This window comes from Leptonychotes weddellii, chromosome 13 (genome assembly GCF_054177405.1).
Source record: "Leptonychotes weddellii isolate Sample4059 chromosome 13, ASM5417740v2, whole genome shotgun sequence".
In the NCBI taxonomy this organism is placed as follows: Eukaryota; Metazoa; Chordata; class Mammalia; order Carnivora; family Phocidae; genus Leptonychotes; species Leptonychotes weddellii.
In genome coordinates, this window is record NC_138381.1 from 32423075 (window position 1) to 32442831 (window position 19757).

At 56.5% G+C, this 19757-nt stretch overlaps 1 protein-coding gene across 47 annotated transcripts in view; it reads left to right on the forward strand.

The window, feature by feature from the left end:
• Positions 1 to 19757, forward strand: part of CELF4 (CUGBP Elav-like family member 4) — a 293404-nt gene that overhangs the window by 57785 nt on the left and 215862 nt on the right. For 46 of the 47 annotated variants that reach the window (XM_081801335.1, XM_081801336.1, XM_081801342.1 and 43 more), the window contains exon 2: positions 18553 to 18635. In XM_081801335.1, coding sequence (XP_081657461.1) covers positions 18553 to 18635 — 83 coding nt within the window. Of the gene's footprint in view, positions 1 to 18336; positions 18438 to 18552; positions 18636 to 19757 lie in introns of those variants that run through there. The other variant, XM_081801373.1, reaches the window with a different exon arrangement.

The window sequence follows — 19757 nt, forward strand, 5'->3', positions numbered from 1 at the left end:
GCCCACCTGCCTCCCCAGGATGGCCTGACATGAGAGTGTAGATGTGTTTTGGGAAGTCGCCCCTGGGCCCATGGGGGCGGGGCATGGCTCTGGCACCAGTGGTTCCCTCCTGGAGGCTGGGGTGGAGGAAGCTGGTCCTGAGCGAGGGCCCTTCAAGGGACCCTGCCAGGTGATCCAGGTGTGGCCTTGACCTCCAGGGAGCTGGTCTGTCTGTCCAAACCTCCCTACACAGTGGGTTTTTTGGTCGGTTGTGTTTTCCCCAAACAAGCTTATACAATTAGTTTCTGCTTGTTTCCTAAATTATTTTTGCTGCTGCTAATTATTTCACACTCCATATACAAGAGTTATTGGGGTGGGTAATGGGAAGCAAGGGATTGTTTTGTGGGAGCATCGCGGGCTCCAGGACACACAGGCAACTTTGATTTGTTTTTCTGCTCATCCACCACCCAAGAGAAGGAACAGAGAATGTCGAAAGGAGGGGCGCCTGGGTGGCTCAGTTGGTTAAGCGACTGCCTTCGGCTCAGGTCATGATCCTGGAGTCCTGGGATCGAGTCCCACGTCGGGCTCCTTGCTCAGCGGGGAGCCTGCTTCTCCCTCTCCTTCTGCCTTCCGCTCCCCCTGCTTGTGCTCTCGCTCTCTCTCTGACAAATAAAATCTTAAAAAAAAAAAAAAAAAAGAATGTCGAAAAGGACAGGGAGGGTGGAGAAGGGGGTGGGGAGGGGAGGGGCAGACACAGAGGGGCTGAGGCTTTGGAAGGCCTGGGCCTGGGAGGGAACACCTGCTGATGGGGCCAAGGCCACTGCCCCGCCATCCCATGGAGAGGAGAGGGTCCAGGGCAGCTCAGGGAGGATGCATGATCCACAGGACACCTTTGTTTAAGAATCTCACAGAAGGGACATGTGTGGGGCCTGGCACCGCCCTGGGAGTTCCACAGGTCACCACAGGCCTGCATCAATTCTCTTGTACAGTGTGGAAACTGGGGCTCAGAGAGGTTCAGGAACTTACCTGAGATCACACAGCCAGGAAGTGGTAGAGCCCAGATAGGAGCCTAGGTCTCTCTAATGCCAAAGCCTGCATCTCTAACTGCCCTGCTCTCTGCCTGCTACTAGGGCCCTCTTTGTTCCCACGGATGCTTCTCGGGGGTGCTTCCCTGGGAGGAGGGTGCTTACGTTAGTCAGGAAGGGCCTGGCTCCCATAGTCATCCCCACTTAGTCCCCAAAAGCCCATGGTGCCTGAGCTCCAGAACACAGAGCAGGTGTACCCACTGCCATATTCCCCACAGGGCATCCCCCATGACAAGTGTGTCCTTTTTAGCTGAGCTCTGCTGAAAGGAGGATACAGTTTTTCTAAGGAAAATTAACCAGGAACCTAAGCAGGGAAGCAAAACTAGCAAATCTAAGAGCCGCCGAGAGGAAGGGTGTACAGAGCCCAGACTGCTTTCCTGATGTCGAGGGTCGGCTGGCCCCGGCACCAGGCCTAAGGGTTGGAGCCAGCTGAAGCCACTCACACGGAAGCTGGAGACGGGTCTGGTGCTCCGCTGAAGCAGGTGCTCCCTCCTCGCCCTGACCGGGGACCCCCAGGGCCCGGCCTCACCAGCCTCAGCCTGGGTGGCCCTCAGCTGCCCAGAGATACATGCTCCTGTGGGCCCCAGGCCCACGGTGACCAGCTCCACTTGGCCCAGGCTCGTCCTCTGGAGGACGTGTCTCATGCCAGCCAGCGACTGGAGCTGGGATGTACTCTGTAGACACTGAATGATATCTGCCGGTCCAGGCAACACTCTGGTCTCGCCTCTTGGGGCTCGCCAGGTTTCATAAACACACCAAAAACAAAAACAGAGCCACTGCGTCAAGTGAGAAAATGTCAGCAAGGGCTCCACGACATCCCTGATCCACAGAAAGCGCTTCCTCAGGCCCTGGTGGCTGGTACACACCTGTGACTCCCAGCTCTCCCTGACCCCGGGTACAGCTACACATACCAGGTCTGTTCTAACACTTGGCTATATGGTCTCATTTAACCCTCAGCATCCCAGTGAGGTGAGTGCTGGTCATCTCCTATTGTACAGGGGAGGAAACTGAGGGAGAAAGGGGCTAAGAAACCTGCCCCAAACCCCACAGTTCAAAGGTGAGGAGCCACGCACTGTGCAAGCCCCGTTCCGAACATGGCCTTGAGATGGGAGAGGCTGCACAGATCAGCTCCCCCAGCTCCCCTCCCCTCCTTACAACTAAGGCTGCAGGTGCCCCAAAAACAAAGGTGGCTCATCCCTGGGCATAACCCATTTTCTTGATGTCTCTTTTAAGAGGTCTTCCAGGGATCCTCTCCTCTCCTTGCCCTGAGAAGCCACGCTCCTAGACCCACTGGGGTTCTCTCTGAGTCCCGATGCTTTGCACTGGAGAGGAAAACTGGGCTCTGTCCTCACTCATCCACCCTGGATGGCGGCGGGCAGGCACAGGAGAGTCCCAAATGGGCATGAGGACAGGCCCAGGGGACAGGGGCCTTGAGAGACACAACTGACATCAAAGCAGCACTCAGACCTTCCCACTGCCCGCACCCCCCCCACACACACCAGCCAGGGAAGCGCTGGGGAATCATCACAGCCATTTGATGGATGGGGACGCCAAGGCCCAGAGAGGGGGAAGGACTCACCAAGCCTTGGTGGCAGGAGTGGCCCTGGACAGAAGTGATGGGATCTGGGAGAGGTGACTTGTTGGCAGGGGTCCTGGCCCCAGTGTCCCTGGACACACAGCTAGGCACAATGCAGAGGGGCTCTGCCAAGGGAGGGCACAGCTCTTCTACCAACTGGGCAAGGTTGGTACAGAGTGTCATGACCCCCAGCAGGCTCCGAGGGGCTCTCTGGCTTTGTTGGCTGGAGTGCCCGCACCTGCCAAGTGGCCCAAGGCCATCAGAGCTCACTGGGCCGGCCCTGGGCCTTGAGAAACCTCCAGGGGAAATTCTTCTGTCTTTTGGCTTCCAACGCTCCTGAAATAGGAGCTGAGTGCTCGGCCCTGGGCTGACCTTTGGGGCACAGGGTGGGCAGAAACACGCACAGCTCCCAGAACTATCCCAGGGGAGTCAGAAGGGAGAGAGCACAGGGTCTGACCTTGGGAAACAGACCCACGGATTTCAATCCCTGCCCTGCCTCTTCCGAGGTCGTGAATGGCCATGAGCGTCCTGCCTGAGCAATCTGGGCCTCAGGCTCGTCCTGGGGAAGTGGAGGAGAGGGCCTCTACCTCACAGGCACACCGTGACACACCAGACAGGAGCTGGTGCTATGAAGCTCCTGTTCAGCCTAATGCTCACCCCTTCCTTGGTCGCTGATATGCAGGCTCCGAGGGGGCAGGAGCCAGAGCAGACCCCATTGCTGGGTGCCTGGCACAGGCCTTTGGAGTTCAGAATGGAGGTTTTGGAGGAGTCAGGGGGTGCTGCTTGGCAGAAGTGGGCTGTTGCCTGGGCCGTGGCAGATGAGTGGGAGCTGGCCAGGCAGAGAGGTGGAAGGAGGCCATCCTCAGTAAGACGAGACAGAGTGCCCAGGCATGGGCCGGGTCTGCAGGGTGGTTGGGGAGGCTAGGGTGGGGAAGCACGGAATAAAACCTGGAGAGGCCAGGGGGCTGCCAGAGGCGCCCAGTGGTGTCCAGCGGTGCAGTGGGGGCTCTGGCCAAGCTCAAGCAGCAAAGAACAGGTACTGGCCTAGTAGGTGGCCCGGCGCCTCCTCCTGGGCCCCTGCATTGTCTTATGAGACACCCTGTACCACCTTTCCAGAGAGTGCTGATTACACCCTTTCTGTAAAATAAAGAACAGAAGGAAGAAAAGAAGCGAACCCTCTTCTCCTCCGCCTCCCTCCCTCCCACTCTCCCCGCGTCCCCCCTCCCTCCCCGCCTCCCGCCTGCTCTTGGTCTCTGTTGCTAAGTAGATGGTAGGTTTATTTGCGGCTGTCGGTTCCCAGTAGAAAAATTTCGTCTTGGAGAGCCGCCTGGATGGGAATGGCTTCAGCGCTGATTTCATGGAGAAGGTCTGTGCAGTAATTAGTGTTCATGGGGGAGGAATTGGACTGGCAGGCTCCCAAGAAAACTACTCCCCAAAAGTTAGCTCGAGTCCAGAGGGCTACATCAAATCCAATTCCAGAGTGTGCATCGAGATCGCTATGTATAGACCCGCAGACGAAACAGGCAGTGAGGTTGCACGAGGTTCACGGAGGGACTGGTCATGGGAGGCAGAGGTAGCCTGGGCCATTGTGAAACCAGGGGGCTACTGCTGCCCACTGAGCCCTGCACCTCCCCTCCCAATCCAGCCTGCCGGAACAGACGCTCCACAGGAGACGAGAAAGGGGGGAGTGGAGGGGGGGTAACCGCTTGCTAGATGACACTGGGGTGCATTTCTAAGGAGCACACCGTCTGATTGTAAATGCCTGCTGCCCTACTTGGGTCCCCACCGTAGCCCGCTCACTCCAACCGCTGGGAATAAGCCCCGCTTCTTCCTCTCCACCTCTGTCAAGGCTCCTGGGGGCACTCCCTGCCTCCATAAGGGGCCCCCTCATCACTCATTCTGTCCCAGGCTTCCCCAGGCCTCTGGGGTCAGAAGCGTGGTGGTCGCTGGGGCACATACCACTTGGTGAGGCTTCTTTCATGTCTCTCTGTCCCCAGTCCTTCCCCAGGCTGGATGCCCCTGAGGTCTGGCCGCCCGTCTTCCTCTCCAATCCTTTCCTCCCTCCCCAGGCCAGGATTGGGAAGGAGCAGGTGCCCCTGGACATCTAGTGAAAGAATTGAGGGCAATAGGCCTCAGAGGTCTGCCATGGGCTGTGGTGGCGGGGGGGGGGGGGATTGTCCCACCTTGTCCCACCGAGGCCTTCAAAAACAAGTAGAATTAGGATTAAAATCCAGAACTCTGAATCTTCCTTCCCATTTTCATTCCCCAGAATTATGTCAGAGCCCATCTTTTGCTCAGGTCAGGATTTTACAGACAAGGAAGCCGAGGGCCCCAGAAGGCCAGGGGCTTGCCAGAAGGGTGCTGTCCTGGCCTCTGATCCAAGTGGCAACTTCCAGCCCAGTATCTTTCCCCACTTCTGTGTAGTGGGGGCCTTTGCACCCACGAGTCTCCCACCGTCTGCATTGCTGCCACTCCTACCTCCTTCACTCCAGTCCCGGAACCCCCGGTCTCAGCTAGCTCTGCCTCTCAGCCACAGCCCACATTGCTGGTGCCCGGCAATTCACAGGGTGTGTCAAGCCAGGGAGGAGCCTCTGTACCGAGCCGCAGATGAGGGCCACAGCTGCCTGGGAGTAGAAATGCCAGGGAAGATGGCCAGCAGCCATATCTTTTATTAACCCCACTGCCCGGCTCTCCCCTTCTAGGCCTCCGCTCCCCCAGCTGGCCTTCTTGGCCATGGGGCTCAGTCAGCTCAGCCCAGACAAAGCAGAGGTCTAATGGAAATTTCTAGGAAGCTGAGAGAAAGGATAAAACCCGGGGATACAAAGATCGAGCCTTGACCAGCTGTGGGAGTCAGACCCATCATGGAAGTGATAATGTCAGACCTCAGGTCGGCTCGACCTGGCACAGCTCATGAAGTCCCCTGGATCCCCCACTCCTTCCAGCCCTCAGACCCTCTTGAGGGCAGTGAGAACAGAGAATAGAACCATACACACATCTAGGACACATGAGCATTTCAACCTGTGTCTCCCCCTCCCCTTAGCCCTGGCCGCTGCTCATCATCCTCCCAGGCAAGGGCGGGGATCCCAGACGGACTCAGCCCCCTCATGCTCACACTAATCTGTACCCGTTACCTCCATTTGGTGCAAATCCTTAAAGATGCACCTCCATATGCTGATTTACTCTGCTTCCTACACATTTCATCTAGGGCTTTCCATGCTGACCACCCAGTGTCTGCTTGCTCTCCTCCTCAGGGTTGCCCTGGGCCCTCAGTCCTCTCGGATACTTGCTCTCCTCCCTCAGCACAGGAGGCTGGGCAGGGACATGAGGTCCAGTTCCCCCACGGACCTTTCCTTCTCTGTTAAAGAACAGAGTACACTTCCTCCTTCTCTCCTGTTCCACCCATCCATTCACTGATGAATGTACACTAGGACCCACTTTGTGCCAGGACTCTGCTGGATAGTGGGGACACAGACTCATGGGCAAGGATATCAAACCCATTTCACAGAAAAGGAAACCGAGGTCCAGAGAGATCTGGTGACTTGCTGGAGCCTGTTTTACACATCAAGAGATTGCCTTCAGTAGGCATTCTAATGCCAAACCAGTGTCCACCCCTTGCCCTGTGCTTCCTGTGACCATGACGGGCCCTGTGCCAGGAGCAGGGCAACAAGGGTCCACAGCAGATGGGGCCGGCGCCGCCACTTTGGAGCTCATGGGGCCTCTTGAGAAGTCAGTGAGTAACACAGATGTGTTCGATTCACACCCATTCCCTCTCCAGGAGGGCACAGGATTCCATACCCACCCTGCCGGGGCTGCCCATCCCAGGCTGTCCGATCGCCACGCTGCCGAGGACCTGCACGGCTCTTGCCTGAGATCCCCCCTTTCCTCTTCCTAGCCCTAGAAGCCCACATTCCCAGGCCTTAACAATTCCTCTCACAAAAGAAACAATTGACACTAAGGTGCCTCTTTGGGGAAGCATGACGCCAGCTCTTTGTCACTCAGGTCCCCACCAGCTCATCACTGCCTCCTGTCATTAGCATATTAGGTACAGGAGTAAACAAAACACACAAAACACACCGTCAGGCGCTCCGAGCCCCGGGTGCGCTGGCCTACTCGAGACCAGGAACCGGATAAGCTCCCTGTCCTGGTGAGTATGTACTGGGGTGGGGAGGTTACAATCAAGTCAAGTGCGCAGATCCCACGCAAGGGAAGAGGACAACACCAGACGGTTTAAATACCAAGGCTCTTTTTCACACTGTAGGGCACCTTTAGCACCACATCACCACAGCTGCTCCCGATGACGGTGGCTCTAGTAATCCCTCCCCCACTAGTGATAGGCCCATGACCCCAGCAGGTGAGTGTTACCAGCTCCCTTTCCCTCTAAGGAACCTGAGGCCCAAGGGTTGAGTTGGGACTTCGTAAACTACCCAAACTACCCAAAATACCCAGGGCTTCCAGAACAAGGCAGAGGCTACTGTCAGAGCCAGACCCCCTCCCTTGGAGATTGTAGCCCTCTCCCAGGGGTCCTGCTGATGGAAACAACCAGGCCATGGGGGTTAAATGGCTTTTCCAGAGGCACCGGGTGGCAGGTGACAGATGTTACCCTATTTAGGGGTGGAAAAAATGGTGTATCCTGGAGTAGTCAAGAACGGGAATTAAATAGACGGGCAAGAGAGAATATGGGATTCTAGCCATGAGACAGAAAAAGAAAGGAAGGAAGGAAGTGGGAGGGAGCCCTGCACTGATTTGCCCGTGCCCTGAGCAGAGCCCAGCATCCTCCTCCAGGAGGTTGCAGAGCCCAGGGTTAAGGTCACAGACTCTGCAGGAGGCCTGCCGCATCTGGCAGCCCAACTTTACCAGGGACTGGGCCACAGGCTCTGGGCAAGTCTTTTGTCTTCGAGTGCCTCTGTTTCCTTCTCTGTAAAATGGGGGTGATTATTGTACTAGTGCATAGACTTATTGTATTAAATGATTCAATACCTTGAAGCACTTAGACCCATGCCCAGCAGATAACCAATCATCAGTGTTTGCTGTTAGCATGAGCCCCGCACAAACCTTGGCTTGGCTGGTATGCCCCTGCACATTTATCACCTAGCCTTGCAAGTTTGTTCACCTAGGGTCTCCTTTATGTCTTTTATCATCTGACAAATGGTGGGCCCTCAGTAAATAGTTGTGGAATGAGTGAGTGAATGAATCATCTTTCCCTCCCGCCATGGATGATAGTACCGCCCATCCCAGTCACAGGGTTTGAGTCTGATGTACACGTCAGCACATTGGGTAGTTCAGTCTTCTTTTTTGGTGGGCTCTGTGGGATGTAGGTAAGTCTCTGGGAAGAGAGGAAATCAAGCTGAATGCCAGGCTCTGTCTCACCCCCCAGAGGTCACCCTCCCCATTTGCTAATTGCCTCTCGCCCACCTTGGGCATTCCCAAGGTCAGCAATGAATGAAGGGTGAGCATCTCCATCCCTCCCCAGGATTGGGGCCAGCTGACTGGCTAGAGCCTCTGTCCCTCCTACAGTGTGATGGCTACCTCTGCCAGGGCTCAGAGAGTTTGAGGGATTAACTCATCAAGGCCAGCATAACCATCACATTTGCTAACTACTCCTTTGCTGCAGCCCTCAGGTTAAATATTGCTAACTGCCTATGATTGAACCTATCTTATTGCTGTTGGGTGAAGCTCAATGCCAAGCCAGAAGAGTGGCTTAAGTGGCCGAGATCATGAGGGAAAGACACCCTCCGCTGAGAGCTGGACCATGGCCTGCCAGGACTGTGTGAGATTGTTTTTCTGCTTTTGTAAAGAAAATCACATTTTCCAAACATTGATCCTGTAATATGGGACTCCTGGCTATTGGTCTTTTCAAAATAGCCTGTCTTGGATGCTGAGGTTGGAATTTCTTGGTTGGTGTGCTGCTTCTTTTTTTTTTTTTTTTTTTGTTCTTTAAGTGAATTAGGGGCTGTTAGGAAGGAGCCAGGAGAGAGAGGCGGGATTAATTCACCTCACCTGGCAGGTCCTGAGTGCCCGAGCCCAATCAAAGTGGAGCTGGCATGCCCTCCTTTCTGATTCTCAGCAGCTCAGCTGCTCTTGTGAAGCCCCCATTCCGGGACTTGTTCAAGGATGGACAGGACAGGCCCAGCCCCATGAGTTGTGCTCTGGTAGGAAGACAGTGTTTCTGCAGATGAGAACAGCAGAAAACTCTGTTCAGCCAAGCCCTCGTGGTTATGTTTTAGACACTTGGACGCAGAAGAACTCATTGGAAGGAGAATCGGGGAGTGTTGGGAAGCTGGGGAGGGCTGCAGAGGTGGTGGGAGCTGGTAGAGGATACTCCCCCACCCTGCCCCTGCAAGCGGGGAGGACACCTCAGGTGGGAGAGGAGCCAGAGCTAAGGCCCAGAGGTGACACGGGTATGCGCTGGGGAGAAGTGTGGTTTGGTGTGACCGAGAAGAGGGACAAAGGGACTCCTCAATCCCCTGCCTTGAGGGTGTGATCTCTCCTTTCACGGGAGAAAGGAGCCAAGAGAGCCTCATCCCCCACCGCACAAGGACATCATGGTGTAGAGAGCTGTCTCTCTGGATATGCCAGGGACAATTTCGGGGAGGCAGCCGGGGGCTTCAGGAGCATACCAAGGAGGGATTCCCCCACATTTCCACCTACCTGCGGAAGGGGATCCTATTGGGGAAAATGACCCCCACCTTAATTTAGCTGGTCCAACCACCATGTAAATCTCCAACAAAGGGAATTCTATGCAACTCAACAAGGATCTGCTGAGCTTCCTCTGTGGGCCTGAGACAGACAAACACACATACACACACACACACAGGACCTGGCAAACACTGGGGGCCGCTGAGGGGCTCAGGTCCTGCACCATGTCATTCCCATGCACTGAGGAGCTCAGCGTGTCAGGCCAGGGGTCAGCAGCTTGGCTGAGGTCAGCCAGCCCAGCACTGCAGCCACAGCAAGACAGGGGGAGAAGGAGAGACAGTTGCAGGCCAGCAGTGGAGATAAGAGCACAGAGACAGAAGTGCTCTGAGACAGGAACATGCTTTCCCTCCCGGACCAGTTGAGACGGCCCAGCTCCCACAGTTCAGTGATGGGCTGGGTCAGGCCAAGGGAGCTCCTGAGAGCCCCTTCCCCTGTGGCACTCAGTTAGCAGTCCCTTCCCACTGAGTCATGCCTGTCTTCTCGGTAGGTGCTCCCTGTTCTGAGAAAATTCAAAACAGGAAGATCTAAACTCCCCAACCACGTTAATTAGACAGGAACACGGTTCAGTGTCTGTGCTTTAGCATTTATCCTGGCATCCGTGTGAGTAACAAGTGCCCCACATGCATTTCACATCCAACCTGGATGCTCAGATAGAGCCCTCTGTGGAGGAGCCCATGGCCTGACTTTGACATTGGAGAGGGCACTAGGGGTAGAGGGAGCTCAGGTAGTTGTGGCCCAGGGAAGCCCCAGAGAGCCCAGCTGACTCCACCTGGGTCCTTGCAGGAAGAGAATGAGGTCATCCCGGAGCCCTTTGTCCCAAGTGCAAGCCATGGGGTGGGGGTGTGGAGGGAGGACATCTCTCATGAGGGCCCCCAGGGTCCAGACACTACGCAGGGCTGCTGGAGGGGATAAGAGCAACTGAGCCCCAAGCAGCCATCAGGGGCCTCAGGTCTCTACTTGTCCAGTTGCCAGATGCTGATAACATCACCGTGGCCTACTCCGAGGTACAAGAAGGCTGAGCTCATGGGAACAATAGCACTGTGTCCGGTGAAGCCCCCCACGAAGACAGGGATGAAAGGGAGCACCACGCGCTGTCATGGGAACCAGCAGGAGCTTTTGGCCGAGAGATGGGGCACAAGGCAGCCCCTCGGCTACGGGAACAGAGCTGGCACAGGGGTCAGCGGAGCAGGTGGTCCTTTGCCCCTGGGCTGAGCCTCAGAAAGGCTCGCACCTTCCCTGGGCCAGGCTCCACCACCGAGAGCTCTTTGCTGAGAGAGGGGAGAGGCCATCGATACGTCATGTCCAGTTTTTGTCCTTTCTCACAGTGCCATAAAGATATTGCAGCCGACACCATGCATGTCATTCTCCAGTGCTGAGGGTGTAAACAAGGGCAATGGGCAGGAGAGATACTTGGCAAAGGCCTGCCCGCCACTCCTTTCATCCTCTGAGGTCCAGAGCCAATGAGGTCCCTGGGTCTGAGCTTCCTGGGCCCTGCCCCGTGCCTCGCAGGCAGAGAAAGAGAAGGCTGGTCCCATTCCCCAGGGGATCCTAGTCTAGGTCTGGGGACATCCCTATCCCCCAGCTCTGTGTCCATCTCTGCCTTGCGGCCCCAAAGGGCAGAACACCTGGGAGAAGTAAGAGACACGCTTAGGGTCGCAGAGAGCCAGGTTAACTTTCCCACGCCATGCAAACATTATCTCTGAGAAGCACTTGAACAGGTTACCACGCTCGCCTCTGGAGTTTCCTGTTTAAAGATAGTTGATGCAGGAGGGCAGTGCTGAGCCCCAGAGCAGGATGAGGGCCAAGGGTAGAGTTTCAGCCCTGGAGGGCCCTGAAGAGGGAGCAGGCCTGCAGCCCTAATGCATTGGCTGAGGGCGCCATCCATCTCCCCCGCCTGCCGGCAGCCCTGTCATCCCCACCTGCCACGTCTCCTCCGAGGAAGATGGATGGCTCCTGCCACCATCAGGGGCCTGAGCTGAAGGGCAGACGTCCCAGACCCTCTCCACACACCCTGCTTCCCCTGCAGCCAGCCATCTCTCCCCAGCATTTCAGATCACTGTCACCCAGGCAGGGGCAGAATGAAGTTTAACCACCACTGCATTCAGTGATGTCTGACACTGGGAGGAGAAGAGGACCCTGGAGATGGCATTTCCTATAATATCAGATTTCCATGTGGGCAAAACACACATAAATGCAAGGTAGACAAATATGTGTGTTCTAACTGCCATCGATAAGGGCTTTAAGAGATGCTGGGGTTGGTGTGGTCAGGCGAATCTTCATGGAAAAGGGGAAGCTCCGTCACTCCTAGAAGGACATGTGGGCTCCGAAGGAGAGAGGCATGGCAGAGGCAGCAGGGGAAAGGATGCTCAGGCTTGGGTTTACCCCATGGAGGTGGAGATGCAAGAGGAAGTCAGAGTCACACACATGGGTGGGCTCATTGTCCCTCTCCTATGGAGAGAGGGAAACCACAGGAGCTGTTGCAGTACCAGCAGGGAGCATTCCTCTGGAGAAGGGGGAGAAAGGAGTAAGGTCCAGGTAGAAAAGACTGGGGAAGGGGGGGCAGACCAGAACCACCAGGACAGGTCCTGGGAAACTGGCAGGAGGGTCACCCAGTGGCTGGGCACTGGGAAAGAGGCAGAGACAGTGTCATAGTCCCCTGGTCTCTTTCTCCTGCCTGTCACTGGGCTCTGCTGAGCCCCAAGGGCCCATTCTCAAGTTGTTCAGGGATTAGATGAGCAGACAAGGCTCACCCTTAGGGCAGGAATCAGAGGAAGGTGAGACTGTGGGGGTCCAGGTATGTACCTAAAGAGGTGGGTCTTGAAGGAGGTGCAGACCCAGGGCAGGCACAGAGATGGGAAGACATTCCCAGAGGAAGAGCGTGTACATGAGGGACAGCTCTGCAGCTGTGTCTCCTGCGTGCGTAGGAAAGGAGGAAGGGAACATTTGCTCCAGAAAGCACCAGACAGGTCACCCTTGCTCACCCAGACCATGGGGGACAGGAACTGGGGTGGGGCGGGGAGGAGGGGGCGGATTTGGCCTCAGAACACCCGTGGCCCTCTTTCCTGGGAGGCTGGCGGATGCTCCCTCTCTCCCTCCCTCTCTCTATCCACCCCCAGAGATTCTGCCTTAATTTCTCAGCAGCAGGGACTGTATCTGTTTTTTAAGATTCTCCAGGTGATTTTCAGGTGCAGCCTCAGTGAGAACCACTGAGGGGTGGTGCCCTGAGGATGGGATTTCAGGAACTAGGCAGGTCTACCGGGGAAGATCTGGGGCGGGGAGGGGGTCTTCCTGGACTGCCCAAGAAGACCGCACTGAACAGGGAGCCCCTCCTTGACGACCCATTGGTCTGGCTGGTTGGTGCGTTTCCTGCTCCCTTCCCTTCCCCACCCCGTTCCCAGGCCCTCGCTTCCTCTCACTTCCTCCAGGCCAGCCAAGAGCAGGCCCTGAAGGTTCTGATGTTTTATTAAAGTCCAGATCTTCCTATTCTAGGGCCACCTTCCTCTGGCTAATTCTGTAATTCAATTAATGGGAAGCCAAGGCCTGGCTGGGTGGGAGGAGGGAGCACGTTGGGAGCCTTCCCTTCCGTGATGATTACACCCCAGGCTTCAGCCCTGCTTGGAGTTGGGCAGGAAATTGTACTTCCTTCACTTCACAATGACAAGGGCCTTTTATCCCCGCACACGGGGGCTTTGTAAATTACTGCCATCTCGTGCAATTAATTCTGCCGGGGCTGTGTTTTTCCCCCACGTGGGAGAGGGCACCCGCCCACCTCCTCGGGAACCAGTGGTGCCCCCTCGCCTCATCATCCTCAGGCTGCCTGGCTGGAGGGGGTGTCTGCCACCCCCACCTGCACTTCAGCCCAGCAACGCCCTCCTGACACCACCAGCTCTGCCTGCCTCCCCATGGCTGCCTGGATCCTGGGCGGCTCCTGATTAACCTCTCCTGACCACACCATTCTCCCTTCCCCTCCTTCCCGGCTCCCCGCAGGGCTTCCCACTCTCTCTTCAGTGCCAGGTGGCTCCCCTTCTCCCACCCCATGGCTCTCTTGGTCTCCCAGTCCGCAGATCCCTGAGCTAGAAGCTCAGTCCTCCATTTAGAAGCCCTTGTCTCTGCCCTCACAGAATGGACGGTCTCTTCAGAGACACAAGCCAAGGAACAAATGGGAAGGACAAGTAAATACAAAGGATGAGTGGGAGGAGGTTAAATGTCAGCATGAGGACGAGTGAGTGCAGCCCGGTGTTCAGCGCACATGGTAGAAGAGAAGCAGGAGGGTGTGGGCCGCCTCGTGCAGGGAACCCCGGCAGGCAGCTGCTGCTGGAGGCACTGTCATGGGACTTTTCTCAAAATGTGACATCTCTCTGCTCCCATTCCCACCCCAGATGATTTCCAAAGTCCATCCCTGCTCTACTGGGCTGCAGTTCTGTTCTGCTCAGGTCCATGATTCAGGAGGGATGGGAGTCTCAGGGGAGGGGCTGGTGCTGGGGGACCCTCCCTCCAGCACAGTGGGACAGGAAAAATGGGAGCTGAGCGGCGAGGTCATAGCGCCAGAGATAGTCGCTTCTGCACTCCCCACCTTAGATCCCGCCTCAGATTCACTCGGCTGAACGGGAGAACTGGAGAGCCGAGATGGGGAGGCTCTGGGCTCCATCAGTCATGGATTCCATCCCACAAACATCGGGAACTCAGGGCCACAGGACCAAGATGCCATTCACAGCTCGCTGGGTGGAGGGAATCTGCTTCGATTCCTGAGCTCAAAGGAAGATTTGAGACCGGGCATAGCTGGACCCTCACATGATAATTTCCCTCATGAATAATTTGCTAGGAAGCTGATGCCCAGTGATCTTTGACTGTCCTCTCAAAATGGGCTGTGGGTCTGGCTCACGCATTCGCACCTCCTCCCTTTTTATCCTATCCTCTTTCAGCAAAGCTTTTTTTTCTTTAAAGTTAATTGTGCAAGTGATACATGAATACATTCTGGTGTCTAACTGTGTCGATCAAACCAAAAAAGGTTAATGTTATGGGAGACGTGCCCCACCTTCCCACAGACTCCCTGTTTTCAGCTTGGTGTGACACCTTCTAGACTTTGTGCCATGGTGTAAATACAGATTCAGGTGCACAAGGAACTAATGGACTATGTCTTCATGCATGTACATGGCATATGCTGTTTCATGACTTTGCTTTTCGCATCTGACTGTGGCTTCCCATGCTGGTACATTTAGGACCATTTCATCATTTTAACTGCTGTAGAGTATTCCACGGTTGAAACATAAAACCATCTCTGCACTGAGAGACCTTTCGGTGGTTTTCAATTGTTCTGCCTTTCCGAACAGCCACAGTGGACTCCTGTTCTCTCTGTGAGCACAAGGAAGAGCCCCCTTGTAGGGCCGGACCAGGGAGGGAATGCTGGGCCACCGCCCCATCCCCAGGGAGAGGTGCTCCCTTCTCAGACCTTCTCAAGGTGCAGAGCCTGGTCTAGCCTCCTCTCCCAGGCCCTGTTGGCTCAGTAAGCAGCTGCTCTGGGACAGAATCCCATTTCCTGAAGAGACTGAATAGACTGCGAATTCCCAAGCGGCCTCACAGATGTGTCTCTGGGGACACGTGAGCTCAGCACAGCACGTCACAGAGAGTGAGCAGGGCAGCTATGGTGACCGCTGAGCTGAGGCCCCCCTTCCACACCCCTGCAGCTGGAAGCCCCTTCCCCAACTCCACAACTCCGGTGAGGAGCAGCAATGAGCACCAGGAAGTCAAAACTAGCGTTTCTGAGTGGGGTTCTGTGTGCCCCACCCCCCTGCCCTACACAGGAGAGGCCAGCGAGTGCCAGTGGGTGAGGCTTGGGCACTCTCTCCTCCCCTGGCCACTCCAAGTCCCACCTGAGCCTCCACCTCAGGCCCACCGTGCTCTGCAGGACCCTGTGATGGCAAACTCTCCTTCCGAAGCCACCCCCTCCCTGCCAGGTTGCCACCCAGGGCTCTGCCCTCCACCAGGGAGCAGATGCAGTCCCTTCCTGAACGCTGGAGTTAGCGGTTAATAGCTGCTTATCCGTATCTGCTTAAAAAAAAAAAAAAAAGCCCTAGTGAGACACAGTGAGCCGAGCCAAGCTGAGCTGTGGCATGGGACTGGCTCAAGAGAGCACTTGAGAAGGGCCTGGGGGTCTGCCCCAACCGGCGCCTCTGTAAGGCTGGTCCCTCCTGGCAGACGTGCAGAGGGACAGAAGGAGGGACTCTGCCTTCTGACCTCCTGACCACAAGAGTGAGTTTTTGTTTAGGCTGTGCTCTGCAATTAGAGAGCTCTCTGCTGAGGTTGTTAGTACTCATTGGCTGGTAGGTCCCCCACAAACCTTTGAGGGGGATGGCTCTCCCTTTTTATAGATGAGGATACATGCCCCCCACCTATTGGTCCTGCACAAGTTGCTGGGCAGGATTCAGTGCTCTTGACAAATATGTATTGAGGTCCCGCCCCTGCTGTGGGCATTGAGAACCAAGCAGGAATGGGACAGAAGCAAGTCCCTGACCTCCCTCGGAGGGTGGGGAAATTGCCAATCAAGGAACCAACATGTAATGTTAATAGCTCAGTGGGGTGCCAAAGAGAAGAGTAAACAGGACAAGGGGTCAGAGAGGAGGTGTGTGCTGGGGAGGTGTGCTGTGTGAAAGGAGGTCAGAAAGGGCATCACTAGGTCACATTCAAGCAGAAGCCTAAGGAGAGTGAAGGAGCAAGCACGCAGAGCGCGGGGTAAATCAGGGCAGAAGTCCTAAGGCAGAATGTGTCTAGCAGAGCTGAGAAATAGGAAGGAGGCAAGGGGGTAGGCAAGAGGAAGAACTGAAGGAGGTGAGGTCAAGGGGTGGAGATGTCAGGGACAGTCACATGAGGTCTGGGGGTTCCCTCAAAGATTCTGGTTCACAGCGGCTGTGAGGTCTCAAAAACACCGGCAGAAATTCCTGGAAGCTGGGAAAAAGCAACAGATCCTTTCTCTTTCCTGGGATCCTTTCCTCTTTTGTTATCTGACATCCGGGACCACAACAATGTGGTCATTTTCTCCCTTTCTTCCTCCTCCTCCCCTTCCGGGCCTTCCTCTCATCTCCTCCTACTTCCCCTTTCTTCTCCGACTCCTCCCTGTTCCCTCTTCCTCCTGCCACCTTCCTCCTTCTCCCCTCTCCACACCTGTCCCTGACCTTGTCCCTAGCTGGCTTGCCTGCCTGAAGCAAGACAGTGGCTGCCTCCCAGTTGCAGGCAGGCACAGACAGAGGACAAGGCCAGGAAAGGGACAGGAGGAAAGAGGCCCCCAGAGAGGCAGGCAACAGCACGAGGGAGGACGTCATGGGGGCCTCTGACCGCTATTCATTTCAGTCCCCTGGTGTCTCCATCAATAACCGTCTGCCAAGACCAGGAGGGAGGAGTGAGGAGGGGGGAGAAGGCAGGGTGATCTGGGGTCTGGATGGGGAGGGATGGGATGGAGTGGAAGAGAGGCTTCTTGGCACTTGCACGTCCTCCCAGCCTGGGGCAAGAGTTGGAGGTGGGGAAGGCACAGAGCCCACAGGTTGCTGAGAGTTTCTGCCTCATGGGTATCTCTCCCTGCTTCCTTCCTCCTATCTTTCTGTCCCCTTCACACATACATTCCCTTCCATCTCCTCTCGGAAGGTGGGCGGCAGGACCAATTTCTATACTGGAAGAGAAGGAAGGGTTGCCCCCTACATACACACACTGGGTGGTGGAGGAGAAAGGAACTGCCGAGGATGCTGAGAGCACTCTGTTTCCCTGGGAGCAGGAAGCCAGAGAAAGCCTGGTAACAAGGGTTGGTGTAGGCACCACCAGCCTGCAGACCTCACAGGAAGAGGGCCTGGGCCACAGAGCCTAGCACACAGTGGGCACTTGGGAAGTAGTTAACAAACGGCCATGAGAATGGGTGGTCAAAAAGTGAGGTTGGCTTGGGATGGACTAGAGCAGTCAAGAAGGGCTGTTTGGAGTCAGTGGAACTTGATCAGATTCTTGAAAAATGGTGGGGATTGGAAGATGGGAAAATGGGGTGAGAAGGCATACCGGGTGAGAAGACCATGAGAACAAAGACTAGGGGCAGTGGAGGGAAAGAAGACCAGGAAACAAGGGAGGTGGCCCGGCTTCAGGGTGCCTTCGGAAAGCTTGAGGGGATGGTTCCCCAGGAGACTCAAGGCTTCTGTTGGCCAAAGTTGGCTTTTTGACTTCCCTTATGGCCTGGGTCTTACAGGCCTCGGAAGCCATGCTCAGCCGTAACTTCAGGCAGAGGAAGAAACTGCCAGAAAGACTCTCCCACTAGCAAGCGTGCTCTTTGCTTTGTCACCATGCCTGAAGGGCCAGCATAAAGAGTCCCCCCTGAGTTAGGTACATTGCTCTGTAAAATCCAGATTCCCTGGTGAGGCATGGTCAGAGTCACTTAAGGGGAAAACTACACTGGCGTGACCCTGGAGCCCACTGGGTCAGTCCTCTCAGTGCACACATGAGGAGACTGAAGCCGCACAGGAGATGGGATTTGCCAGGGCCGCCCAGGGAATTAGAGGCAGAGCAAGAGGTCCAGTGTTGAGCACTGGTGGGCTAGATATGCCCAAGAAGCGCTCTGACTGGAGGGGTGTGGAGATATCACTGCACATGGGGCAGCAGGGGACACAGGGACAGTCCCATTCACTTTATTAGTACAGACAGGCCTGGGGTCCTCCCTACAGATGGGAGACTTTATTCGGCAGGGGCAGGTCTAGACGGTCCTTCCATCATCCCTGATGGAGCAGCCGGCAGCACTCGGAAGGGGCCAGAAGGAGTTCATGGTCCAATGGGACTAGAGGTGCTGGGGGCGAGAGCAGGAAGCTGCCCCTTCCGGGAGGTGCTGGAGCTGAGACCGAACAGCACCCTGGGGGGAGGAAGGGAGGGAAGGAGGGAGGGAGAAGGCCGAGGCACGAGGGCACAGGGACAGGAAGGGACTCGCGGGGAGAGGGGGTGTGGTGTGGGGGGGGAAGATGCAGGGTGGGGAGACTTCGGCGAGTGAGCAAAACAGAAAAGCAACGCGAGGGACAAAAAGCAGACAGACAGGAAAACGTAGAGGCAAGAAAGCTCCAGGGGAATGCACAGGAGAGAGAGAGGTGGGGAGAGGGACCCAGAGCGGGGAGGGGCTGAGACTGGAGGGCCGGCGAGAGGGCGCGTCGGCGGCCCAGGGGCGCCCCACTGACCCTTCTCGGCGCTTGCTTCCCTCCCCAGGCTGCGCTTTCCTCACCTACTGCGAGCGTGAGTCAGCGCTGAAGGCCCAGAGCGCGCTACACGAGCAGAAGACTCTGCCCGGGGTAAGTGGCGCCCGCCGAGGCGCGAGCGACGGAAGCGCCGACAGGGGGCGACTTCGGGAGGCCGGGCGGCGACGCGGCCGGCGGGGGGATCGCGGGCCCGGGCGCGTGCCTGCCTCCGCTCGGGAGCTCGCGCGCCGCCCCCCACGCCCCCAGAAGCCCGGTGGCTGGGGGCCCGAACGAGTGCGCGTGGGCGCCGGGCTCCGAGCTCGCCCCGCGGCCTCCGCACTGCGCCGTCCAGGCCCGACGGAATCCCGGGCGGGGGGCGAACTCGGCGGCGGCCGCAGAGCTCGGGCGAGGCTCCTCCCCTGGCCCTCGGGACGCCTCGGATCGGGTCCCTGTTCCGCGCTCTGCCCGCGCGGGCAGCAGAGGCGGGGACGCAGGGTGTCCTGTGTCCCTGGCGCCCGGAGCTGCCTCCGCCGGCCCCACGGGGTCTCGGGTGGCCGGGCCGCCCGAGCGCCCGCCGATCGACGTCAGACACGGACTGTTCCTGGGGCGGGGGTGGGGGCCGGAGCGGGAGGGGCGCCTCCTCGCCCAGGCTCGGCGCCGCAAGTGAGATCACCGCGGTTTATTTAAGGAGCCAGCCCTAGTCTTTGATAAACTATTGCGCCTCAGCCCTGGTTTATAGCTTCTGTGCGTGGGAGAAGAGAATTATTTATGGCCCCCCTAACTGGGTGTGATATCAGCCATGGCTATTATCGAGGCTAGTTCATCACTATAAAATAAGAAGTGTTCCTCGGGTCAAGGGTCTGCGCGGTCTCTCCTGTGGGTTCACAGAGATTGGAGGGGGGGGGGGTAGATATACGGCTCACCGAGTATCTAAAGATAAATTTATGGAAAGATGTGTTTGTGGGCATTATTTAAAGAATTTACAAATATACCGTGGTTAAGCTTATACAATGGACACTGCAGGGGAGCACGTGTATTCTGTATGTATGCTCACCAGTGTTTACACATGCATGTTTACATTCTTACCGGGCAAACCCGTATGTAAACACACGTTTCCATTTCTGCCCCACAGCGGGAAAGGTTAACCAGGTAGACAGAAAATGCAACCCTGGGTCGGGGCAGCCTTCCTTTGCATCAAAGATCCTTCTTTACCCATTTAGGGGAGGGGAGGGCCTT